Source organism: Trachemys scripta, chromosome 4 (genome assembly GCF_013100865.1).
Source record: "Trachemys scripta elegans isolate TJP31775 chromosome 4, CAS_Tse_1.0, whole genome shotgun sequence".
Lineage (NCBI taxonomy): Eukaryota > Metazoa > Chordata > Testudines > Emydidae > Trachemys > Trachemys scripta.
Genome location: NC_048301.1, coordinates 108,223,533 through 108,250,675, shown reverse-complemented (window position 1 = coordinate 108,250,675; position 27,143 = coordinate 108,223,533). Strand labels below are relative to the sequence as shown.

At 43.0% G+C, this 27,143-nt stretch overlaps 1 protein-coding gene across 1 annotated transcript in view; it reads left to right on the top strand.

The window, feature by feature from the left end:
* The window catches only part of LOC117876508 (mucin-5B-like), a 68,470-nt gene extending 58,681 nt beyond the window's left edge, over nucleotides 1–9,789 (top strand). The window contains exons 36-47 of the mRNA XM_034768773.1: nucleotides 55–124; nucleotides 317–429; nucleotides 917–948; nucleotides 1,446–1,623; nucleotides 3,489–3,593; nucleotides 4,090–4,130; nucleotides 5,013–5,135; nucleotides 6,638–6,733; nucleotides 7,702–7,830; nucleotides 8,016–8,055; nucleotides 8,775–8,898; nucleotides 9,500–9,789. Of these exons, the coding sequence (XP_034624664.1) occupies nucleotides 55–124; nucleotides 317–429; nucleotides 917–948; nucleotides 1,446–1,623; nucleotides 3,489–3,593; nucleotides 4,090–4,130; nucleotides 5,013–5,135; nucleotides 6,638–6,733; nucleotides 7,702–7,830; nucleotides 8,016–8,055; nucleotides 8,775–8,898; nucleotides 9,500–9,674 (1,226 nt within the window). The 3' untranslated portion in view covers nucleotides 9,675–9,789. The remainder of the gene's footprint in view (nucleotides 1–54; nucleotides 125–316; nucleotides 430–916; nucleotides 949–1,445; nucleotides 1,624–3,488; nucleotides 3,594–4,089; nucleotides 4,131–5,012; nucleotides 5,136–6,637; nucleotides 6,734–7,701; nucleotides 7,831–8,015; nucleotides 8,056–8,774; nucleotides 8,899–9,499) is intronic.
* Nucleotides 9,790–27,143: the final 17,354 nt, after the last annotated feature.

The following is a 27,143-nucleotide window of genomic DNA, read 5'->3' as shown; positions in this document are numbered from 1 at the left end:
ACGAGTGTTAGACAGAACTGGCACTCTAATCTGCATATTGTAAATGTTCCACAGAAGCCAAATGTTCTCAGGACCAGATCTACAAGCCATGCGGGGGAACAGAAAGAAGCACATGCTTCAGCAGGTGGGTCATTTACTAAGCACCAAGGGCAAAGGCCGATATTTTCAAAAAAGCTGAAGGGAGTCAGAATTCCAATGGGATTTGGGTGCCTAACTCCCCTAGGCCAAATTTCTACTCAAAATTCTGTGTTACATCAGCCCTAAAAAGTGGATGAAAATAGCTCAGTGTCACTCATCTTTCCTTATGTACATGCAGGAAAACCACCATCCCCTTGCAAGATAAGGATCCAGTACTTGTTGAAGGGTGTCACTGCCCTGATGGAAAGATCCTGCTGAATAATCTTGATGGCATTTGTGTTTCTGTCTGCGGTAAGAAAAGATAAAAGGTGGGAAAAGATGAAACACCAGCTTAAAACTACCACTTTAGGGGTCCATATTGCAATTCACCAGCCTGATCTTTTGCACCCAGGGGCTGAGTGTACAGTATGCTTAGCTCTGGGGAAAAGTAAAGAAAGTGTCTAATGTAGCCTTTGGGTGGCCTTTTCTGGCCAGCTCAGAAATGATTCTGGTAAGTTCTTAAGGGGGAATGTGCCCCCCTCTTTTTATTCAGAAGGATGAGCCTTTGAGTCAGGAAGTAATAAACAGAAAATCTTCAAGATCTTTTGGATGGCTGACCTGTGCTTTTCAGCCATGGCTCATTCTTTTCAGGTCCCCTTTTCAAAGCCTCCCAGATCCTGGTTTTGATGTATGTCTCTCTCTCTCTCTCTCTCTCTCTCTCTCTGCTTCTGCCACTCTCTCCAGCTCTATTATATTCTTGAATTGACCTTCATAATTATTCAATTGTTCTATTTTGTAGGCTGTATTGGACCTGATGGATTAGTGAAACAGGTAAGGAATAGGATCTATGAAGAAGTGTTCTTTGAATAACTGTTTTACACAATAGCCAGATGCCTTCACCGATTGTAAATATGATTGCGAGAATTTTTCATTCTTTTAATGCTTAACTCAATACCAATGTGCAGTAGAAATAGTGGGGGAAAACAATGGGCCTTCTGACTTTTGACCATGCTTCATAACTCCAATTCTCATCTGAGATACTGATGCAAAGTTGGCAGCCAATGAAAATCACTGTTTTTTGGTAGATCCTTCAGGTTTCTCTCTCAACACACACACCTGCAGAGAAAGGGAAGATGCTACAGCATGTTTTATCATGCAGATCTTTTCAGTTCCCTTTGGAATTAAGAGTCTCTAGGGTTTCATATAAACAGCCCAACACCAGACCTTAGGATAAGAGATTCTGGCTTGTAGCAGACCCTCATTTCTCATTAATTTATTACTTCTAGGTTCTGTTCATTGATTGAACTATCACTTTTTTATTTGCACAGCCTGGAGAGAAATGGGAACATGATTGTCAGTACTGCACCTGCAATGAGGCGACCTTGAATATCTCTTGTTCACCCCACTCTTGTGTTAAGTCTCTGCCAGTCAACTGCACTAAAGAAGGATTTGTTCCTAAAACACGACCCCGTTCAGAAGATCCCTGCTGTCCAGAGACAGTGTGTGGTAAGAGATCGGTGACATCAGGGCTGGCTCCAAGCACCAGCCCAGCAAGCAGGTGCATGGGGCGGCCCCTGGAAGGGGGTGGCACGTCCGGCTCTTCGGCGGTAATTTGGTGGCGGGTCCCTCAGTTGCTGTCGGAGGGAAGGACCTGCCGCCAAAGAATGAAGCGGCGGCGGTAGAGTTCCAGATCGCAATCGCAACTTTTGTTGTTGTTCTTGTTCTTGTTCTTGTTGCTTGGGGCGGCAAAAACTGTGGAGCCGGCCCTGGGTGACATTGACTTGTCTACTGAAAGGATCGTCATTTTTGGAATGATAGCTCTGTGATGGGTTCGACCCCCCTTCCGGGGTGCCACCTGATGTGCTGGGGTCCCACTGAGCCCGCCTGTCCCACCAAAGTGGGTCCCTCCCCCGCACACACTCTGTGCTGCTGTGTCAGGCTCTCTAGCTCCCTTCCAGCACACACACAGGTAGGGACACACCCAGCTATAGAATCACAGAGTCTGCAATCAGTGTAAACCCAAAATTATAGTGTCTTGCGCTGTATAGAAAGTCATGCAGCATAAGCTCATGAAATTCTCCTCCTCCCTTAATGTGGAGGAAGATATGCACAGCTTTCCACCCTCACCCCCCCCAGTTATGAATTGCACAAACTGGGTTTTGGAATAAACAAAAAACAAGTTTATTAACTACAAAAGGTAATTTTTAAGAGACTATAAGAGATACCTAACAGAACAAAGCAGATTACTAAGCAAATAAAACAAAACTAAGCTTAATAAACTAAGGAACACTGGCTACAAATAATAATTTCTCACCCTAAGTGTTGTTTCAAGCATGTTGCAGAGTTTCTTGAAGGTAAACTGCACTGCTTGCAGCTTAAATCTCCAGGGATTCCTTTTACAGGCTGATCTGTCTCGCCTGGACTCAGCCCCCTGGCCCCAGCTTAGTTCCTTTGTTTCTTCAGGTGTTTTCAGCAGTCTTCCTTCTTGGGTGGGGAGGCGGTGCAGAAGAGCCAAGATTAACTCACTCCCCAGCCTTAAATAGGATTTACATATGGCGGGAACCTTTTGTTTCCCACTCTGACCCCCACCCCCTCTTTTAATGGAAAAACACTGGAGGACGGGGTGTTATACCAGGTGACATGATCACATGATCCTGCAGTGTCAAAGCAGCAACCCACGAAGCTTCCCAGGAAGGTGGGAGATTAGTATCTTCAAAGTCGTATTGTTCTTCCTAATGGCCCATCCAGGCTGATTGCCTACCGTCTGGTGGGCGTTCCCCAAGTACACACACAGTTGTAATTGTTACATAATCAATATTACTAACTTCAGATACAGAAATGACACAAGCACACAAATTGGATAATACATTCTGTAAATTACAACCTTTCCAATGATACACCACATGACCCATCTTGCTTAAAACATATCTTAATTATGCCATAATCGTATCATAACAATATTTCTATGAAGAATATGGGGCCTTTACGTCACCAGCTCCAAAGAGGCCAATGAAACTGGGCCTCTGGGGTCATTGGCTTGAAAACCTCCCAGTAACTTCGTCCCCTCTCAGACTTCTGCAGGCAGCTAGGTATCCACCAAGGTCTCGGCGTGCTTGACCTCTGTGATTTGGGGCTCCAGCAGCTTCTAGAAGAGAGCTTTCAATGTGCATCCTCCCTCTTCAGCGGTCAGCCCTGACTGAGCTGGGCTGCTCCCTTTTATCCTGAAGATCCAGTTGGAGCATGCCCAGCAGTGATGAGGGGATGTGGCTTTCTCTGCCCACAATATGGGTTAACCCTTCTTGTCCAGAGTGGGGCTGATACACCCCATCAAAGAGGCTATGACTCGATTTGTCTACATTTTCTATTTACAGAATGTGATGTAAAGTCCTGTTCTCTCATCAAAAGACAATGCGATTTAGGCTTCCAGCCAGTGGTAGCTATTTCTGAGGATGGCTGTTGTCCTATTTTTTCCTGTAGTAAGTATATTTCCTTACTATATGCTGGTTTTTATTATTTTGAAGGGGACTTCATCTTGGAGTGTAGTCCCAAAATGTACTCCATCTGCTAGTTTTTAGTCAGAGAACTATAATACACAACTACAATATCATGAGTGTGATCCAAACCCCCATTTGGTCTTTGGTCAATGCTGATGATGCTGTCACAAACAATAAAGTAAAGAAGCGAATCTCTGCTAATTTCAAGTGTGATTAGAAACACAGGGGGAAAACAGTGTTTGCCAGATGGGAAATACTAGTAGGTGAAATTTTCCCCTCATGCACTAAACGTGGGCAATGGGATGGAAATTAGCAACACGTCCCAGCCATTCTGCACTTCCTGTGGTGGGTATTAGGGTTACTAGATTTGTATAGTTGTTTTATACAACTTGTTTAACAGACAATTAAGAAATATGAAACTAATACATGTTGATGACATCATTCTTAGAGCATCCTTTTTGTTCCATCTTTCTTATAGTACCAAAAAGTGTATGTGTTTCTGAAGGAGTTGAATATAAGGTAGGACTTGCCACTTCTTTCCGTGGGCTGGCATGTCATGATTTCAAGATACCATGAACTTGTAATGATCAAAATTCACCTAAAGATTTCATTTCAATGAACATAAAGCCCCAGACTAAAATGACCCATTGTTTCTTATTGCGGCCTAGTGAGTAGTGGACTGGGATTCAGAAGGCCTGGGTTCTAATCCTGGCTTTCTTACTGGTCTGCTGGGTGACCTTGGGCAAATCCCTTCACGAGTCTGTGCTTCACTTTCCTTTGTTCCAGTGTTTGTGCACCATATAGCACAACTGGTCCCTGGTCCATGATTGGGGTTCCAAGGTGCTATAGTAATATATATAATAAATAATAATGATGGGGAGAATGATATGGATCTCCTTTGTAAAGTACTTTGAGAACTACTGGTGGAAAAGTGCTACATAAGAGTTAGGTGTTATGTGTTACTCGAGAAATTACCTAATAATGATCACTAGGCCAACAGTTTCTATCATAAAAGAGATATTCCCCTGTATTTCAGGGCTAAGATGTCAGAAATGTAGCTGAAGGCAATAACTTAATACAAAATTTCAAGTATCAATGGAAGTTTTAGGAGTAGCTAATTGGTCAAACTGTAGAAGGAAATGGAAAGGGAAGTTCTCAGATGTTGAAGTAATAGCTACATTTAGCATATTTGATTCTGTTGGAATGTTATTCTAGTACAGTGTTAATTTTGTGATATTGATGGTATGCTAATTAGAGATTGGAAGGTGTTCAAGTCAAAAGCTTGTGCCAAAAAGTGAAAGCCAAATATAGTAATTTATTAGTATTTTACAGAGAAATGCACATGTGTTTTAGAGGCCAATGAACTCTCCCTCTGCCCTCTCCTTTTCTCATTATTTTAAGCCAGGGACAATGGTGCCTAAAAACTCTTGTGAAGATTGTTTGTGCACTGAAAAGCAGGACCCTGCTACACAAACTAACCAAATTCAGTGCACGCCAGTAAAATGCTCAACTGATTGCCGGCAGGTAAGTAACTTCAATGCTGTAGTTCTCTCTGCTAAACTAAAACTAGGTTTGTGTTCAGGTGAAGAGCAATGGTTGGTGGGGGATGTGCCATCTCAGCAATCAAAAAAATAAAACATAATAGGTACTTAACCTGCTTAAAGAGAGGAAGATGCAGCAAGCTGATAATTACAAAATGACTTCTTTAGAGCCGTCGCTGTTTGTCTCTGGCAAATTTAAGGGGCCTGTCCCAGAAAGGCATGATGGGAAAAAGGTTTCCTATAAAATGGCAACGCCACCCACAAGCGGAAGATAAAGTCACTGAAAGGTGGTGTTTGCATAGTTGCCTTGGTGATGGCTATCACCACTGTATGGTAAAAATGTTAGAAAAACTATTCTGATTTGGCTCAGATACAAATGTCCCAATGAAACTAAATGTTCTAAAATTAAATGGATTAGTTGTTTGTAGGCAATATACATACTGTATGTTAAGATTTTTAGAAGTCCTTGAGCCAGATCCACTAGTGAGTCCTGGTTGGAGAGTTTGTTATGGTGGTACAAAAGGGTTTTCAACTCCACTTAACAGCACAGGGGATGTATTTAAAAGATGCCAAATTTGCTCAAAAAGTCGATGGTGCTGGTTGTTGACAATGGGCTAATTCCATGACAGTTGAGTTTGCTGATTCCATGGATTTCTGAGGCAGCTCTTGCTGGTTGAGTTCTTATGGTGCACTGCTAAATCTTAAACCTCTCTGGTAGAACCACCGTGGAGGGCAGTGGTGCAAACACCAGCTACCATCCACAGGGATGATTTGCTCTTTCAGTGGACAAAGTTCTCCTGGCACTGGGAGGTGTAGCTTGTATCTCTCTGCAATAGCTTTGCTGAATCTAGCTCTCTGTATTTAAAATCTTGAATATATAACTTGAATGCGAGTACAGAAAAGCTTGATCTTCTGCCCCACCCCTGCTCACATAAGGCCAAGCATACTGCAACATTCTAGCTCCTCCCTGGATGATGCAGATGGAGCCACACATGCCTCATTCTAGGACTGAAGTCCACACAGGAGGAATAGGTGAAAGTAGTTGTAAATAAATCTTACCTTCAGTCTTCTCAGCAAGTCTGAAATAGTGACCATACCTGTGGGAAAAATGTACCAGACAAAGTGCTGTCTTTGGATCTTGCAAGTAACGTGTGGTGAGTTAGATATTTTGGCCCAATTTGAATATCAGCTCAGATAAGGATAGGAAATAGCATATTACCTGGGATGATGCCCCTGACAAAAGGGTGGCTATTTAGGAAAGTATTAAAAGCTGATATGATGACTGAGAGGGTCTAAGCATCAGATTTGAAATACTCCATCAAACAATGGGGTTCAAAAGTCCTTCAAAAAAACCAGAAGTATAATCAAGGGCAGTTGGGTTTTTCCCCCATTGCATGAAGGAGGGCAATGTGGATTTTGTCTGAATGCTCTTCATAGGTAAGCCACAGGTGATGTGGCTAAATGATGGTGCATTTGTGCCCACAGGGTTTCCGCTACACCAGAGAAGAAGGCAGGTGTTGCGGCCAGTGTGTGCAGGTGGCCTGTGTGGCGAAGCTTCCATCTGGCATTGTGACCATTGAGGTGTGTGTGTGTTCCCCTGCTCGCCAAGGAATTGCAATATGACACTGGGCCCTCATTTTAGAAATACAGTTTCCCGTCAACTTCAATGGAGAGTTCTGCTTAAAAATTGAGTCCCACTATGTGTTGCAGCATGAGGAAGTTAATGCCTTTATGAAATAAAGTATTTCTGAAGTGAATCTACCTAGGTATTTATATGCCCTCCCCCCATCACAGTATCTGAGCACCTCAATCATTACTGAGTTATTTATGAGGTACCTCTGTGAGGTAAGGAAGTGTTATCCCCATTTTACAGATGGGCAGCTGAGACAGAGACTGACAGACCTGACCAAGGCCACACAAAGTCTCCTGAGTCTTAGACTAGTGTCTTTCTCTCTGCTGCATTGCAAAGTGTATCTGTTTAGAACAGGTGAAAATCTTAACCAGCCTGTGCACTGACACAGTGACTAGTGGCTTATATGGTAGCTCTCACATCCACCATCTCCTTTATCTGATTTTTGTATTCCCTGGTCACTGATATGTAGACTACTTTCGCCAACTTCAAAAAGTTAATTTTGTCCAAAGGTAGCTATATTTTGTTATTAATCTTTTGACCTCTGTTATAAAGGCTGACTTCCCATTTCATGCTCTTTTCCCCCCTGTACCCGCTGAAAAAAGAAAATTGGAGAAAATCTAGAGGGAAAAAAGGGATTTTCCTCCATGCCTATCTTCTCCCATAAATAGTAACACCACACACATCAATGCATAACTGTGGGCCTTGGTATGTCTCTTAATATCCCTACTGTTGTGAGCCTTTGATTATTTCAACTCAGGTAACAATTACAGATGGGATTGTCAAAGCATCCTAAGGGAGTTAATGCAGGATGAAATTTCGGGAGTTGCTAATACCTTTCAAGACAGAAAAAAAATCCTGTCCCTATGTTGGATCATGTGTTGTCTCAGGATAACTTTATTTTTTCTGCTTTATTCAGGTTGGGAAGACCTATAAAGTTCTGGAGGATAACTGTACTCTGTATAATTGCACTCAGTCATCAGGCCAGTTTGTTTTGACTAGCACAATAATATCCTGCCCAGCGTTTGATCCGTCAAACTGTGTCCCAGTGAGTATTTTGTAGCTGGAACGGTATAAGTGAATGGTACAAGCAGCTTTGTGATAGTGGACCAGTGGATTGATTGGGCACTGTGTCTCATTATTAGAAATCTCTTATTGCTGCTGTTCAGTCTGCAACGTGCACATCTAAGATTAGAATCTGAGCAATTCTGGTTCTGTTTCCTTTCAATATAGGGAACTGTTGCGACAACTTCAGATGGATGTTGTAAGACATGTGAGTATGGTCAATCCAGCGATTCATTAATCAAACATTGTCAGGCTCTCCATTCATTATGGCCCTGATCCTGCAAGGTAATGAATGCCCTCAACTCCACCGAAGTCAGTGGGATGTGAGGGCAGTTATCACTTCTCGGGAGGTGCTCAGTTCTTCGTTTTATTAGGCTCAAAACCAGCCTAGTCTTCCAGTGGTGCCACTGGAAAAATCTTCATGCTCTCCCTATCTTGGTTTTATAAAGAAGTGAGATATTTATAGTTTAGACTAAGTTCCTGATGAAAGAATGATGTAACCTGTTAGAGAATGTGTTCTGGATTCTGGCATCTAGGAACTGCATAGAAAGCATGATTCTGTTACTGTAGGACCTATGCTAAACAGTGTTGGCTGCTGTAAAGCCATAAAAGTGACAATTAGCTAACAAATGTTGTTACAGAAATGTAGGCTGTATAAAAAATATACAATTGTATCTGCCTCGGGCCCTGATCCAACAAAGCAGTTAAGCATGTGCTTTTAAGCCCATGTTTAAGACTATCCTTAATCAGCAAAATACTTATGCAAGTGTGTAAATGCTTTGCTCAACTGCGGCCTTTAAACTCTCCTTGGCTATTTGAACTCTAACTGTTCTTAAGAAGACAGAGACAAGACTTGGTTGCTTAGCAGATATCTCTCAGTGCTTTAACTCTAATCTGAGTCAGGCTAATAGGATCCTTCCCTCCTAGGTATCCCATTGTCAAATGTTTGCAAACTGAAGCTGAAAAAAGAATACATCACTCACAAGAGCTGTAAATCAGCAGCTCCTGTCCTAGTGCCTTCATGTGAAGGGTCCTGCGGTACATACTCTGTGTAAGTAAGAAACTGCTTCTCTATGCTTATGTGATGTCGTGTTCTTTCCCCTGCAGGATCACAGCTACTATCTCCATTAACCCTTTTCCTTGATCCTCTGAAAAGGAAGCTGGATGAGCAGAGCGCCAGCTTTTTAGCCATGAGACTACATGTCATGCTTGCCTGTTTTGTCACTAGGATTGCCAGATCTAGGCTAGGTAAATAGGTCATGTTTAACAGGTTAACTAACACATTTTTACTTACACATTTTTAAATGTTTGGGTTTTTTTACTTGCAGTTTGGGCTCTGCATTAGGCTGATTCTTCCTTTCTGTGTGGTCATTTTGGGCCTGGTCCATGGCCCTTTAAGTCTATGGAAAGCCTCCCATTTACTTCAGGTGGGAGTTTTTCCATCAACTTCAGAGGTCTTTGGATCAGGCCCACCAGGACTACTAATGTCCTGAGAATAGGCTGTTACTGATATTGTTTTTCCCCCTGCTGCTTACAAGCAGAAGAAACACTAAAGTTTTCCTTCCCCACTCACAGTTCTAGGGGAAGCTAATGGTAATGAAGAGCAGGAAAGCGATAGCTAATTGATTGATCTATTAGTTTTGTTCCCCCAGGTATGCTTTTGATGACAGTAAAATGAAACACAAATGCACTTGCTGCCATGAAACAAAGAGCCATGAGATGAAGGTGGAATTGATTTGCTCTAAGAGGAAGAGAATCGAATACACATATGTTCATGTAGATGAGTGTGACTGTGTGGAGACAAAATGCCAAGAGAAAAAGCCATAAAGACAAAGTGCTGGAGAAACATCTATTTTTAATGCTTCACCTGTGAATAGTTTAGAACATAGCTGTGAGTGTTCGCTGACCTTTTAATGAGGTTCCTTCCCTCCTTTGCTTTTCCTTCCAGTAATCTCTGCAATTGTGGAAATTTACTAAAGGATGCTGCTCTAAATGTTTGTAGAATAAACTACATTTGAAAGCTGTTATATTCTGCTGTGGAATTTATCTCAACTGATATGTATGCTAGTGTCTTTCATTCCAAAGTACTTTATAAGCTATTTATATGCAACTGCAGAGATATATGGTGCTGTGCAAACAGAAGACTTAGCTCCTGCCTGAAAGAACTATACATATGCAACCAACACTTGATTCACCTCTGCAGTAAAACATAGCAGCTTTTTCACAGCACTCATTCAGTTGAAAAAGCAGCGATGAATACCATAACCAGCTGAAACTGTAAGGAGGAATTCAGAGTGACAGGTTGTAATTTGTCCAGCACCATGGCTGAAACTCCTACTCTTATGAATAAGCATAAGGGGATCTCTTATTGCTATGAGTGGTCAGGATCTCTGCTGTACATCTCAGCCAAATCCCTGCAGCACCAAGAATCCACTAGCATTCTCCTGTGATAATGCATTCATGCTAAGTGGCAGAGAAGAACACCACCTATCAAATAACCAACACGGCTTCATGGAGAACCCAGGTTCCTAGGGGATCTCCTGTGTCTGGGCTGCTTTGGTTTAGATGGCCCTAGTGGAGTCTGTGGTATCATAAAGCCAGCATAATAGCACCAGCATCATTCTCCTCCCTGCATCCAGTGTTGGTGACATTGCCAGGGAGAAAGGGGTGTGGCTGAAGTGTCTCTGCACCCTGACAATCAGTGACTGACTCTTCCGGCCATTAGCAGCTAGTGTGATTTAGAACAGCCAAACAACTTCCCTAACTTACATGCACAGACCAGCCTAGTCCAGAGTCAAGTCAGGGGTACACAAAATGACTTAAAACCACCTTTGCACTATCTGCTTGAGCTGTGCACAAACTTGGCTGAGGATTTTGGTAAGACATGAAGCGAGGTGTCATTTTCTATTGCATGCTGCGCATTACAATAATGACTTTCCCAATGCAGTTCTAAAAACACACCTTTTGTGTAAATGCAGGTAAATGGTTATTTGTACACCATTCTGTTCTTGTCTGGCTTGTTGGTTGTTATATAGACTAATATCTATGGAACTAAGGTGACACTGGCAGACTGGCTTCATTGGTACCCAATGAGAGACTGAAATCCAAACAATATTGTTCATTACATCCTATCATGCAGTGACTACTAGCTACATTATAAACAATCAACTACTATTCTAGCTTCTTCCATGGAACAGAGGACTTAAGATAATGTGATGTTGACCATGGTCAAAAGCTGACCACTAGATGTCACCACTGTTACATATGTAAAGTATACAAGCAAGGCAGGTCAGTACACTTTTTAGGTACATCCTGGAGTTTGCTGCTATCCTAGTTTCCACACAAGATCTAGAGGTTGTGAATTACTAATCCCATCTATGGCCCAATCCTGCAATTTGATGCATGTAGGCTGGCAGCAGTGTCCACAGGGAGCCCCATCACATCACAGGATCAGGATCTATCAAGAGAAGAGTGGAAATGTCAAGTCACTTACCCTCCAGTTTCTCTACATAATACAAAACCACAACTTGCCCGTCTTTTCTCAGTAAAGATTCTAAAGCATTAAATAATACAACATAATCTCGTTTATCCACTGTAAAAATGTATAACATTTTTAAAATTGTGCTTCATAACCTTAACTAGGACCACAGATAATAGATAAAAATAACTGATTGTAGAAACAAATAGCTTAAGACTGCAGAAAAGATTCCAAGGCCAGAAGGGATCATTGTGTAACACATAGCATAGAACTTCCCCAAAAGACCATCTAGAAAAACATCAAATCATGATTTAAAAATTGCCAATGATGGAGAATCCACCATGAGTCACCCTTACTATTAAAAATTTACTCATAATTTCCAGTTTGAATTTGTCTAGCTTCAACTTCCATACATTGGATCGTATTATATCTTTCCCTGCTAGACTGAAGATCCCATTATCAAATACTTATGCCTCATGTAGGTTCTTATAGACTGCAATCAAGTCACACTTTAACCTTCTCTTTGTCAAAATAAATAGATTGAGCTCCTCTTGTCTATCACGATAAAGCACGTTTTCTCATCATTAAATCATTCTTGTGGCTCTTCTCTGAACCTTCTCCAATTTATCCACATCCTTCTTGAATTGTGGACACCAGAACTGGACACAATATTCCAGCAGTGGTCATAGTTGTAGTTAAGGTTAAGAAGAACAATTTAGGATTCTTCTTCAGGAATAAGAATATACATTTTAAAATGTATAAATATGATTATAGCATTACTTCACTCCTCAGAATGCATATTCAAAAGGGATGTGCCTATGTTTTTAAGTGACTAATGATGTAGATATGAAGAAACTTATATTTTAATTTCCTTATTTTAAAGCATTGAGAGTGTGGAGTGCTAAGTAGCCTTAACTGTAATTTAATGCTGTTTTTGTAAATGTTTTAGATGGTCTCAGGGCAGTAGCACATGGACAGACATACTAAACTGGTATTTATTGACACCCTGGTTGTCAGTCTACCCAGGCAGGCCCAGGATTTGAGTGGGCATAGCACATGAATGACCTTCTCCCTCCACTGTGCCCAGAATGGCTCATCCTGGAGTGAGGCATATCGGTGGGACAGTGTAGGGAAGCTTACACAACCACTTCAATAGTCTGCACATGGTTCTTACTCAGTTACCTCTGTGGTGGCAAGCAATGCTGAATGTCCCTAATAATCATGCAGAGGAGGGCATTCAGCCCATGGCAATTTTGAAATATAAGAAGAAGGAAAATTACATTCTAATTTTAAACTAGTAATATATTTATTCTTCTCTGAGCCTGGCTACTAGCTGCAGTCAGCCCATATCACTACAGCTGAGACAATTTTTTTTTAAACTTATAGAATCATAGAATATTAGGGTTGGAAGAGACCTCAGGAGGTCAACTAGTCCAATCCCCTGCTCAAAGCAGGACCAACCCCAACTAAATCATCCCAGCCAAGGCTTTGTCAAACTGGGCCTTAAAAAACTCTAAGGATGGAGATTCCACCACATCCCTAGGTAACCCATTCCAGTGCTTCACCACCCTCCTAGTGAAATAGTGTTTCCTAATATCCAACCTAGACTTCCCCCACTGCAACCTGAGACCATTGCTTTTTGTTCTGTCATCTGCCACCACTGAGAACAGCCGAGCTCCATCCTCTTTGGAACCCCCCTTCAGGTAGTTGAAGGCTGCTATCAAATCCCTCCTCACTCTTCTCTTCTACAGACTAAATAACCCCAGTTCCCTCAGCTTCTCCTCGTAAATCATGTGCCCCAGCCCCCTAATCATTTTCGTTGTCCTCTGCTGGACTCTCTCCAACGTGTCCACATCCCTTCTGTAGTGGGGGGACCAAAACCGAACGCAATTCTCCAGGTGTGGCCTCACGAGTGCCGAATAGAGGGGAATAATCACTTCACTCGATCTGCTGGCAATGCTCCTACTAATAAAGCTCAATATGCCCTTGGCCTTTTTGGCAACAAGGGCACACTGCTGACTCATATCCAGCTTCTCATTAAATTAAAACGTTTTAATTTTGCTTTTGTGGTTGGATACAATTAAAAAGTGAAAGCCCCTATTTTGAAAATATACCACTTAAGCACTTTCTTCAGCAACGTGTTTTCTTTAAAATTATTTTAGTTTAGTGAATGTATTGCTTACAGAAGGGGCCAGCGCTGCAGACCAATGTCCTCCATTTAGTCACAGCACTGGCAGAGGCATTTCAGGGCCTCCTTTTTTTTATTGTATCTAATAATACTCTCTCTGTTTCCCTCAGCCCTGGCTCTAGCAAACAGCCAGGTGAGTTGGTCTCATGCCAGCAAAGCTCCCCCACATTGCTCTACCAATATTACTTTATTCCTGTTCTTTATGAACCACTCAAGGGTGGGGGGAAAGAAGGTAGCTCAGTCTCTGGGCCTATAAAACCCTTGGCCTTCTTGTTTAGATTGACCACATGGGAGCCAATAAGTGTTAATGTGATATGGCTCACTGGGAGGACTTCATTACCGCAAGTTTCCCCATACAGCTCCACCGATATCCCATTCATCCTACTGTGGATGAACTACTTCTGGTATGGATGGGTTATTCAATCCTGGGCCTCCCTGCTTACACTGCAAATAAGGGCCGGGATGATGTGGCTGTCCACATGAACTAGCCAGTAACTAAATAAGACAACTGCTTGTCACATGGCTGAGTGATACAAACAAAGATTAATCAAATGCAATGAATAGTAGAAGGAATTAAAATGTGTGGGGTTAGATAGAGCAGTGGCTCTCAACCTTTCCAGACTACTGTACCTCTTTCAGAAGTCTGATTTGTCTTGCCTACCCCCAAGTTACACCTCACTTAAAAAAACTACTTGCTTACAAAGTCAGACATAAAAATACAAGTGTCACAGCACACTATTACTGAAAAATTGCTGACTTTCTCATTTTTACCATATCATTATAAAATAAATCAATTGGAAAATAAATATCATACTTACATTTCGGTGTATTGTACATAGAGCAGTATAAGCCAGACATGCCAAACCTGCGGAAAAAAACGCAGAAATTGGGCTTGTTTTTGGCTTAATTGGCTTGTGAGTTGCTTGTTGGCTAGTTTTTGGCTTGTTGCTTGTTGCAGTTTGTTGCTTCTTTTTTTTGATCGGCTCCTAGCAAGCAGGGGCAAGGGTGGGGAAAGAGTCAGGGGTCCACAGCGGGCCCACCACAGTTCCAGACTGCACGCCGGGGGGATCTAGTCATATAGAGTGTTGGGGTTCTTAGGGATTGGCTTGTTTTGGCCTTGTTTTGAAATGGGATTAGCTTGATTTTTGGCTTATTGTGAAAGTCGGGGTGCTTATTTACCACGTGAAAGTTGGCAACTGTGGTATAAACAAACCATTGCATGAAATTTAACTTTGTACTGATTTTGCTAGTGCTTTTTAGATAGCCTCTTATAAAATGTAGGCAAATATCTAGATGAGTTGATGTACCTCCTGGAAAACCTCTGCATATCCCCAGGGGTACGCGTATCTCTGGTTGAAAACCACTGAGACAGAGGATGTCATTCTCTGAAGGAGTTGAGCTGTCCCTTGTGATAAGCACAAAATTCACTAATTTCTTTTCTTTTTTTCTCTCTTTTTTAAAGAAATCATGTTACTGAAGAAAGCTGAAGAAACTCTCTACATTGTCTATTTGCCAGACCCTTAGCTGGTATAAATTGGTGTAAGACCATTAAGAGCAATAACAGTTGTAAGTGTGGCAGGTTATGCAGATGGCCCACGTTTTGACTCAATCATGCTGCCTGTCCTGCTACACTGCAAAGGCATTGCAAACACACCCCAAAGAGTCCCTTCCAAGTGCCTGAGGGAAAAGCATGCTGAGCCGTTAGCCAGCAGACCTTAAGCGCCAATCTCATCTCTAGTGTAGATATTTTTATGTGCCACTCAGTTCTTATAACTAATCAAGGCCTCTTATCCCAACTCTAAAAGGCAGTCTAGTATTAGCTTCCTATTGCAACAACAATTTAATGAGCGTTTGCATAAAGTATGTTCAGAGAGAATTGGGAATAGACTACTTTCTAATGTGGCAGACCCAAGTCTTACACACTCAGGCTTTCAGGGTTGAATGTGCCATCTATGTGCTTTGGTTACCCTCTCTCTAATCACTATATTGTACCAATGGATAGAAACCAGGATTTCTGATCTTTAGTATTTTACTTCACCCTCGCAAAGAGTTGTGTAACCCATGAGCAACACATGTACCAAGTCTCCTCCAGTGGCTGATCCAGGGAGAGATTCACTGGTATTCCTTAAACTCAAGTGATCATAGTCTCTACAGGGCCGGCGCTTCTACTAGGCGACCCTAGGTGGTCGCCTAGGGCGGCAGGATTTGGGGGGTGGCATTTTGCCGTTCTTGGCAGAAATTCGGCGGCAGGGGGTCCTTCCACTCTGGGTCTTCGACGGAAATTCGGCAGCGGGTCCTTCACTCACTCCGGGACACGCCGCCGAAGTGTCCCAAAGATGCGCAGCGGAAGGACCCCCACAATGGAATGCTCAGAGGAGGAGCGCTGCCGCCTAGGGTGGCAAAAACCTTGGCGCCGCTCCTGGTCTCTACTGAGGATATAGAATCATAGAAGATTAGGGTTGGAAGAGACCTCAGGAGGTCATCTAGTCCAACCCCCTGTTCAGGGCCTGGGTTTAAATTCTGTTCTTGACCCATGTGGGGATTCTTATGGTTGCATGTGATAGAATTTGTTCTTCCAGCTTTCTTTTTCAAAAGTGGTTTATTTAATTAAACATCCTTTAAAACTAGTTTAAAACATTATATTCTGTATATTCAGGGCATGCGACACAATACACATGTCCCACATTTCATCACACATTAGATTGCTGGTTTCATACACTGAAGATGGAGAAGTAGAATCAATGGGAATTTACACCAGCTGAGGAACTGACCCATGTTCTCTCATTTCGTTATATTCATTCATCAAAGTTTAAAATTAAAAAAAAAAAAAATTCAACTGTAGCAGCATGGGCTGAATGTGCCTGGTAGCCAGGTTAAGAACGACATTTGGTACATTATTGATTTAAAACATTAGTTTAAAATGCAAGAAGAAAAAATATAATATACAGAATACCCGTCTTTGTGTAATAATAAGTTTGACCCTGGGAAAGGGCATGTGGTAATCCTTTGTTAACAAGGCTTCTCAGCAAATTTCACATTGTCAAGGATTGTGCTCCTGCTGGTATTGGTCAAATAACACACACTTTGCAACAAAAATCTAAAAAAGACATTTCTTTCACCTGTCTCCCTTTGGTGAGGAATCCCACATTAAATTGTGTTTTTGTCATGAGCCGGGCAAATAGGTTTGTCAGAGAGACATGCATGTGAACTCTGTAAATCAATCATTCCCACTAGGAGAGCTTAACAAAGGCATTAGTGAAAAATTCTCACCACCCCTGCATTGTGTTGGGGGGGGAAAAAAACACTAATGTCACAAGGTATGCTCTTAAAACTGGTTTCATTCTGTCTTTTACACACAATGAGACATTTTTATAATGACATTTTTACTTAAAGATATATTTTCCCATTTATCTTTGGCATGCAAGGTGGTTTTTAGCTGGGTAACATGATTTTAGCTTAGAGATGGCTAATTCCAGTCTGCAAGATGCTGTCCTTCTGGACGTCTGGTGCACCTGCAAACCTCCGGGGGTAGGCATGATATTTTGTTTAATCAATCCAGCTCCAACCTGCCATGTTGAACAACAGCCGTACAAGGCAACTTCTCATAAATGATGGTGTCTGGTAGCCCGACATTGAAGTGGACTTGTTGAGCTTTAGATGGCATATTTGGTTAAATGCACAGTTGCACTGGAGCAAAACACTTTGTAGAAGGGCAGGGAAAATGTAGCTGACTCCATGCTACCTTTCTGCTCCCTCAACTCAGGAGCAGGTGACACGACAAATGTCTCCCTGCCTTTTGAATTGATCTGGTAGTACAAAAGGACATTAGCATAGACCCTGGATCTGAAGAAGAAAGGTTAAGACAACTGGTCGTATTTTGTCAGAAGAAAAGAAGACCCAGGGAAGAGGTTATGATTGCTACTTACAAAAGCATAAGGGGCAACAGCCAGGGGAAAGGCCTAGATTCACAAAGGTAATTAGATATTGCAATGCTCAGCATCCAACGCCTAACTTTCAAGTGCCTAGAAAATCATAGGAACACACTGCAATTCACAAAGTCTGAGTTAGGTGCCCAGCTCCCTATACAATGAATGGGGGGAGAGAGGCACATTCGACTGCAATTCACAAAAGCCAGCAAGCTAGGCAGGGAGTCGCCTAAGCTAGCCAATGGGAGATGCTGGCAAGAGGAGTGTGTGCTAAGACCTTCCCCTCTCACAGAGATAGGCACTGACGTCTGGGCTGCAGGGAGGTGCCTATCTCTGCTAGCGATTCTTAGCAATGAGTCCTGTGTGGAGTTAGAAGCCTCAGGCATTTTTTTGCAAGAGGCCGGGGAGTGTGAAGAGGAGTGAGGGGAGCAGAGCCAGGGAGAAGAGATTCAGGTGTAGCGTGAACCTGGGGTGAAGAGGTTGGGAGGTGAGAGAGAGTCAGAGCAAGCAGCCAATCAGCACAGGGCAGAGGAAGTTTGATCAAAACTGTAGGAAGTTCTTAGGATGTCTGATGGTCCCTGCTTAGTCTGCTTCTGCAGTTGCTCCTACCAGCTGGAGACTCTGGCTGACTCCTTCCTGCTATTTCCCCCCAAGGACACATGTGGGTGGAGGGGAGAGGAGGCAGCTCCTGTGTTCTAGTGTCCCCAGAGGAAGAAGTGTTCTCTCCCGCACAGGTCTGGGTGTTGGGAGGAGGGGAGGTATGGCTCTGGCTTGGCCCCATTTGTCCCCCTCGTAATGCTAGTTCACCCACAGTGGCTGGGGAGGAACAGGGTGAGGGGAGTGTGAAGTGAGATCAGGGAAAGGGACTGCAAATAGCTCCTGTACAAGATCCCCCTGACCTCCTGAAAGTAGAACCTCTGTGGGGGACAAGGCTACTGCATGGTCACTTCTCAGCTTCTTCACACACATCCGCAACCCCTTCATATACACAGTGAAGGCTGCTCTGTTTTACATTCACAGACTGACCCACTTTGTCCCATCCAACGAATGGCTAGTCACTGTGAGTGAAATGTATCTGTGGTGTAATGCCATGGAAGTCAGTGGAGTTATCCTGGGGGCTGATTTTATGTACATCCATTACCTCAGGACCCTCAGTATCTGGAAGCGTCAGAAGTCACCAAAGGAACCGAAGTCACACCACCTTTCAGCCAAGCTAGTAGGAGCTATGCTAAGCTAGTTTCATCCAGAAGTCATTCTTTGTATATCTTAAAAGCGATCCCACTGACTGGACAGCCTTGAGGCAATACTCCAGGAAGTGCTGCCCTTTGGCTAACCCATATAAGTAAAATAAATATTTGCCTAAGAATACATCATGCTGTCCAGCATCATGTAGTCATGTCCTGAAGACATCAGAATACTTACGCACACTGCACAGGGATTGCCATGGGAACCTTAAATCCAACTTCCCCATCTTTTGTGGCTTTAAAATCTTAGCCCTAAGGTTGCATTAACATCATTCCTTGTATCTAATCTTTTTTTTTGGGGGGGGGGGGAAGAGGTTCTATTGTCTTGTATGGCTTTCCATTGAGCAGGTCAGCCTACTGAGGAATCAGCTCCTGGGACTTCTAGTATTAGCTACAGTATGCTGTATTGATATAAATCTGTTCTGCTATCTATAATCTTGAACTAAAAACAAAGGCTGTAGACTGTAAATATCCAGTAAATACAGAAGGAATTGTTTAAAAGAACACTGCACCCATTTTGGCTCAGCACAGTTTTAACACTGGCTTAACAATTAGAATGAGAAAGTTTCAATGTAAACATGAAATATTTTGTTTGAATATTAAGCAGTAAAGTTATTTTAGTGGCATTAAACTAGTATAGAAACTAGCCTGCAAGGCAGTAAGGATCATCATGCGGTTAAGGCACAGAACCAAGAGTTAGGAGATCTGGGATCTGTGTCCAACTTTTCCACAAATTTCCTATGAGATCATAGGCAAGTCACTTAACTTATTTGAACTTCCCTTTTTCCATATATAAAATGAGGATAAGTATAGCTAGCTATCCCACCAGCCTGTCTGATGGTTAATCCATTAATGTTCATAAAGCACTTTGCACTTACATAGAATTTCCCATCTGAGGATTTCAGTGTTGTTATTACCTCTGACAAATGTCTCGGGGCATTGCTTATTAAAGTTCAGTAACTTTTACAGAGATACTAAGATAAAAGTATCTGTTGATAAAATCTTTCTGATTTGTACTCCAAAAGAATCTGGTTATTCAGACTTTTTTGGACAACAGTTGGGCTTAATTCTGAACGGGAACCCTCTAGGTTTACCCACTATACATTCATTTTCCCATTTATTTTCACTGTTTCTCAACAATACTCCCTCCCTGGTAAAGACTATCAGCAGCCTGTGTGTCAGTGACACCAACTATATAAGTATATGTATCAGGGGCAGGCTATGGTTTGATCACAGATGCATGGAAAAGTCTCTCTAATAAATGCTTGTCTCTCTCATGAGTGTGGGTCTTTTCTGGTCTGCAGATCCAATCCAGCAGCCTTATATCAGAAAATTCATTCTCCTTAGCTTTGATATAAAGCCCACTGAACAAAATGGAGGCCTTCAATTGACTTCACTGGGTTTTGTATCAGGCTCTTACCATTCATAAAAGGGCCGGTGCCAGTATAAGCCTTCAGTCGGAACCAGTGTAAGATCTACACATTGACACAATTGTTTAACGTGGTGTTGGTAACAATTGATGGTGAGGGCAGCTGAATTGAAAAATATCTGCCTTCTTAGAACAGAAATGACTTATTGTTCTTACTCCACTTCTTGTTGCCAAGTGTCTACAACACAAAACCACCATTGACTTTGTTGTTAGCATTCTGAGGTGTTTGAAGTGAGATGGGCATCTGGATTTCCCTCCTTTTCCTAAAGGAGATCCCTGTGGAGCATTGTTGAGAGGTGCTATGGGGGAATCTGTGCTGTTTACTGTGATGTCCTCTTATGATTTAACAGAGGACTTCATTCTGCAATGTACTCATTCTGCAACTTGTCACCAGCAGGATGTTATCTTTTTTAAAAATGGATAATACAGAGGATAAACATATTTACAATTTTACATATTAAAAGTGCAAGCCAAAATTAATTTTCAGCTAGCCTGGCACACACAAATGCTGACTGCACATTTTTAAAAAGATCCCCTGAGGCACTTCAGATGGGACATTAGATCTATAAGCTTCACAAAGAGACTAAAGAAATATTATCAACACCTGTATCAACCAGACTTCACTCAAAGCCCCTCTCTCCATTAAGGGTGTAACAATGAACACATGTATTGCCAGGTTTTCAAGGACAGGCTTTGGAAGAACTTGGAGGTTGTAGATCACATATCAAAATTCATCCAATCTCAGGACTCTGAGCAATTGACCCCTCCATCCTGATTTTAAACAGGACTAGTGCTGGGAACCTTATTCTGTTCATTATTTGTGATAGGCTATTATTTTGTCTTTTGTTTTTGCACTGTAGTACAGAGCAGTGATTTCATTCTGCCCCCCATGAAAAAAATGTGTGCCAGATTTTGACCAAAGGCCTCTTTTCATCACTCTGGCAACTCCATGTGGGTTTAAAGCTACATTAAAGGGCAGCTAAAGATTTCTCTGCCATCCCATTGGGGGGCCAAGGTGCAGCTTTAGTTCCCGAAGGCTGCTAAGGGAATACACTGGCTTAGCACACAGACTAGCTGTTCTAGCCCTGACCCTTTCATGACCCTCTCTCCGTCTTTTGTGCTGCATTGCCTCTCTGAGATTATGCAGGAAGAGAGGATATTGCAGCTTCTTCCCACCACCTCAACCTCACCTCTCCACAAGCCCTGTCAATTTTATGAATGCCTCTGTCTGTTTGCTCATGATAAGGTTCCACAGCTTTTTCAGATTGATTCATCTCATTTTGGGTTATTAGCATGGGAAATGTGCCAAATTGTCATGGAAAGAGTGATGTAAATCCAGCTCTCTCTTTCTGACCACATCATGAAAATTTGCATGACCAGTTAGACTGTCCGTCAGGCCCTTTACGTAACAAATTCCACCTCTGCCGATTGAGAACCAAAATGGCCTTTGTGTGCTCTCTGTATGCCTGCTTCCTCTGTAAAGTCCCAAAAAGATAACTTGATATGGTTCTGGGCTACATACAGAATTCTATGTCCTGTCTTATGCAAGTCAGCCTAGATGTAACTGGGTGTGCTGAGACAGGAGCTAACTCAACATCCTGTCACTCTAATACCCACCAGTATATATTAATCAGGACCTGATGGGAAGATGGGTAGTTGACAGAAGGTGTCAATTAGCTGAGAAAAACTACAGGTGATGGGCTAATTGAAGGGGAAGCAACCTCAGCAGGTGGAATTATATAAATTGGCAGGAAGGAAGTGCTGGAGAGGTGAGAGCCCAAAGAAAGTCAGAGGAAGGACGGACAAACAAATGAACACACAGGACAGACAGACAGACTGGCTGGCTGGCATTGTTCCTGTTCTTGTCTCTAAAAGCAAGTGAGGAAGCTGGCTGTAGAATGTAGATACCTGTAAATAACACTACAGACTGTGACCCGCAGAACAAATATAATAAAGAGTGATGTTGATAGGGACGTGGTGTGGTTGTGGTCTGTGATTAAAACCTGAAAGAACTCTCAGGGGGACACTAGCCCATCATAATGGTTCCTCTGGCCTTAAAATCTATGGCAGACTAGTAATCTGATTGTCTCAGGTCAATAGTCAATGTTATCCATACTTTCTGAATTGGATAATTAGATGTCCCAGTACGGACAGGCCGATCATACAAAGATCTCACTTGGAAATGGGAACTATGCCCATTAATTCCACCCTTCACCTCCTGTTGGCTGAAACTCATACAATGAAGAATGGGAAGAAAAGAATGATAATTGCTCCCCTCCCTACAGCATGATGTTTTATTTTTTGACCAGCCCTGGAGAGGTTGCTAGTACTCCCTGCAATGTGTTTATCAACAAAGAATTAATTTAATATCCTTCAAATGCTGGTGTTTTTCACTTTGTTGTGAGAACTGAAGCCAGGGCACAATCCAGGAAGTTCCTCTTTCTTTGCTCTTCTGAAACATTACGGTAGCCTATAGCAGCCTCAACTGATATTAGTGCCCCATTGTGCATGCTATACATACACATAGTAAGAGACAGAGAGAAAACAGTGGGAGAAAATATTTATTATAATCCCTATTATATAGATAAGGAACTGAGGCAGAATGATATTGAATTGCCCAAGGTCACATAGAGATTTGCTGACAAACCTGAGAATTGAACCTAGCTCTCCTGGGGCCAGTGCCTTATTCACACAACCACCATTCCTCTCTCTCAAGCTATTTATTTGCAATGCATTTATCTAATTTTTAAAGAAAATACCAAAAAAGAATAGAAATCCTTCAGCAAACGGCTCCACCACTTTTGTAAACAAGATTTAAAGTTCTGGAGATTTCTGATAAGTGCAACAACTCTGCCCAGATCCTGCTCTGAGCTGTTGGAATACAGGTGCTTTGCCATGTCACAAAAGTCCACACAAATGGTGAGTTAAAAGAAAGGCAACACCTTTCCTCAGAGAGAACAGGAGTACTTGTGGCACTTCTTCGGAAGTGGGCTGTAGTCCACGAAAGCTTATGCTCTAATAAATTTGTTAGTCTCTAAGGTGCCACAAGTACTCCTGTTCTTTTTGCGGATACAGACTAACACGGCTGCTACTCTGAAACCTTTCCTCAGAGAATTATTCTCCATGACTGTTTCCACCTGTGAATGCTGCTGGCACATCACCTATTAGCAGCCATTTACTGATATACATCAATTCACTGTCATTGTGTCAAACAACACTCAACTCAAGCCTAGAGCTGCAAGTTTTGAAAGCATACATACATACAGAAACAGATGAGCAGACTGCTGCTCTTCCTCCATCTGCTTCTTTCTTCCAGGCATCAGGATATTTTGATGACGGCATAGATTATCAAGGTTGAAAGGAGACATACAGTTGGATGTCATCCTCATACGGTGACAATGAAGTCATCCCAACATTTTTCCAAGCCATTTAATATGTATGTTGAAGAGGATAGGTGAAAGTATTGATCCTTGCAGGACTTCACAAGTGAGATGCCTTGATAAAGAGGAGCAGATACCAATCCCATCATGACTTTCTAGCATCAGTCTGAATGGAATGAATTAATTCATTGAAATGGTGCTCTGTTTACTTCTAGTAGGCCTTGTTTGTATAACTACCATATGGTTAATGATGCTGAAGGCTTTTGAGAGAACTAGCAGCATAAGCATGGAGGTTTGTTTTCAATCCATACCAAAAGAAGGTCATTTAAATCAGGGCTATCTCTATGTTGTATCCATGTCTAAAGCCCAGGGCCGGCTCCAGGCACCAGCCTGGCAAGCAGGTGCTTGGGGCGGCCGCTCCGGAGAGGGGCGGCAGGTCCAGCTATTCGGCGGCAATTCGGCGGATGGTCCCTCACTCCCGCTTGAAGCAAACGATCTGCCGAATTGCCGCCACAGATCGCGATCGTGGCTTTTTTTTTTTTTTGTGGCTGCTTAGGGTGGAGCCAGCCCTGCTAAAGCCCAATTAAGAAGGAACCAGGATATTAACACAGGGGCTGCTGGCATTTAGTTACCTCTAAAACCTTTTAATAACCATACCCAGAAAAGTGTAATCAGTGACACTGTCTCTGATTCTGTTGATTATATCAACAAAGTAAAGTCGAAGAATTCCAAGTCAATTAGTCAGCTTACTCTGTGGAACAGTTTTGCTTGTTGTGACTTGGAGACTTCGACTGCAGCTGAAAAGAAGGTTCTTTTTGCTTCTTTCACTTGACTAGCATATGTCTGCAGGTAATAGGCCTTGAGCTCTTGCTGAACTAGAATTAAGTGGGTGCTGTACTGTAATGGTGCGGGACTCACCCCTGCGGCGCCTCCTGCTGGTCGTCCAGGGAATTAGCATTTCCAGCTCCGGAGTGCCCTCTGCAGGCTGGGGTTTTGCTACCGCTGGGCCTTCTGTCCCTCCCGGACCCCGGTGCCCCTTTCTACTGGGGTGCTGCCCCCTGGCAGTAACCCCACAGTTTCTGGGTCTCCCCCCTTCCAGGGGAACCCCCACCCCCTATCCCCACCTCAGTATATGGCTACTGCCCAGTACCCATCTAGCCCCCATTCACTGGGGCAGACTGCAGTATATAAGCCACGCATCACAAGCAAGGGGGGGGGGTTGGACCTGCTGCCGCTGCCTCTGCCTACCCTTGGGCTGCCCCTGCAACCCCAGTACCTATTTGGTCTTATACCAGGCCTATAGCCTGGGGGGTTACCAGGCCAGAGCTCCCCAGCTCCTCCGACCTTCCCCTAGCCCTGCTCCTACTCAGGTACACTCCCCAGCAGCCAGGCCCCTCCCTCTCAAAGGCTAGAGAGAGCACATCTGTCTCTGGCTTCTGGCCCCAGCCCTCTTATACGGGCCAGCTGGGCCCTCATTAAGCCAGCTTCGGCCTGATTGGGGCATGGCTCCCAACTGAGACTGCTTTCCCCAATCAGCCCTGCTTTTCCTTCCCTGCCACAGCTCTCCCCCCATGCTCTTTTAAGGCAGGAGCGGGTGACCACCCCGCTACATGCACCATAAGACTTCCATGTGTCTGATTTTCCCCTTCATCTATTATAGCTCATTGATGAACCAGAATGATCAGGAGCAGGGGAGAAACCATGGAGCAGCTACTTGTACTTTTATTCTAAAATATCCTTGATATCTTGTTCTTGTAGCTGGACCTTTGTTTTTCTTATAGGGCCTTCTGGACATTCACCTCTGTGCTTAAGCACTGGATTAATCGTCCCATCTACTCATGTCTGGGTGAGGAGTCCTGCCGGACTGTGAGCTTCATCTACGATTAGGTAATAGATTACACTGAGTATATTGACCACTGAGCTTCCATAGCAAGAGCCTGAGACTCTGAGTTTGTGATAGTGCATTTCTGGGTATTGTTTCAGCTGCTAAGGTTAGTGAGATAGTTAACAAATGTCTGGCACTGGGTGCAGAACCCCTGATATTTTATTCCCTGGGAATGGGAAAGAGTTGGTCTTTGCACAGCAGCTTTCACACTCACTATACTCAAAACCACTTTACAATAAGTTTGATATGGGTAGCTTAAAGCTCTGAATATCAGGTAGGGTGACCAAATGTCCCAATATTATAGGAACAGTTCCGATTTTTGGGTCTTTTTCTTACATAGGCTCCAATTACACCCCACCCCCTGTCCTGATTTTTCACATTTGCTGTCTGGTCACCCTAACAGGCCACTTAGGGGCCCGCATATAGATGTAGCTGCCTAAGTTCAGCATCCCAGTTTGAAAATTTTGGTGTAAATCATTGGCAGATGGTGACCATATTGACTATAGGATGATAAATATTTGGTTAATTGAATGAAGAGTCTATGAATTTGGAAAAGTGAACGAAAGTATAGAATGCAGGAAGAAATTTAGTGATCTTTAAGGCTTCTATTTCGGGACAAACTAAAACTAAACATGCGTGTTTCAGTCAAAAACATGGAGCCACAAATCTGCTTGACTGTTTTTGGAGAGGAGCTGACTGAGTCACAAGGAAACAGAAAAATTTCCAGGCATACCACTTTGCACTGGTACCTTGTCAGATCCTGTAACTTGAGTAGGATCAGTACCGTGATGAGATGCCGGGTACGGCAAGAATTAGTTCTGGTTATTCAGTAATTGGTGCCTTCCCCGTTAAGCCATTACTGAAACAATTCCACAGCATCCTGCTAATTTGGCCCTGTACTACTGGAGGTGTCAGCTGTCAGATGAAAAATATAACCAATGCCCTGGACGGTATAGTCATTAAAATTAGCATGGAGTCCCTAGTTAGCATGGCTCAGAAGACCTTTTCTGTCCTGATCAAACCAGAAGCTCAGAAGCCATTATCTAACATGGCTAAAATTCCTGTATAATTTTAATAGGGTTATTCTTCACATCTGATGCTAAGATGCTGGTGTAATATTACACGGGCAGATGTGTTGCAGTCCACTCCAGACGTAATGGTTTAGTTGCACTGCACTGGTGGTGAAATAATCTGAATTCTACAGTATATGAGACCTACAGCCATGATTCTCTTCTAACTTACGTTTGTGTAAATCAGCTGAGTAACACTAGTGTAAAACTGGATCATGTTTTTGTTCCGTGGACGTATGTGTGGAACACAGTGGGTTTCTGAATGATAAATTGAGCTCCTAGGAGCTTTACAATAAAAATACATTAGTAATAAATAATAAATAGGGCCTATGGTAGTGGTTTACTCAACTAGTTAATTGGTATGGATGGACGGATAGATAGATAGTGTGTATATACCAGGGGTGGGCAAACTTTTTGGCCTGTGGGCCACAACTGAGTGGGGAAATTGTATGCAGGGCCATGAATGTAGGGCTAGGGCAGGGGGTTGGGGTACGGGAAGGAGTGCGGGGTGAGGAAAGGAGCGCAGTGTGCAGGAAGGGGACTCAGGGAAAGGGGTTGGGGTGCAGGCGAGGGGCGGGGTGCGGGAGGGGGCTCAGGGAAGGGGGTTGGGGTGCGGGGTGCAGGAGGGGTTCAGGGTGTGGGCTCTGGCCCAGCGCCGCTTGAGCGGCTCTGGGGTGACACTGGCATGCAGCAGGG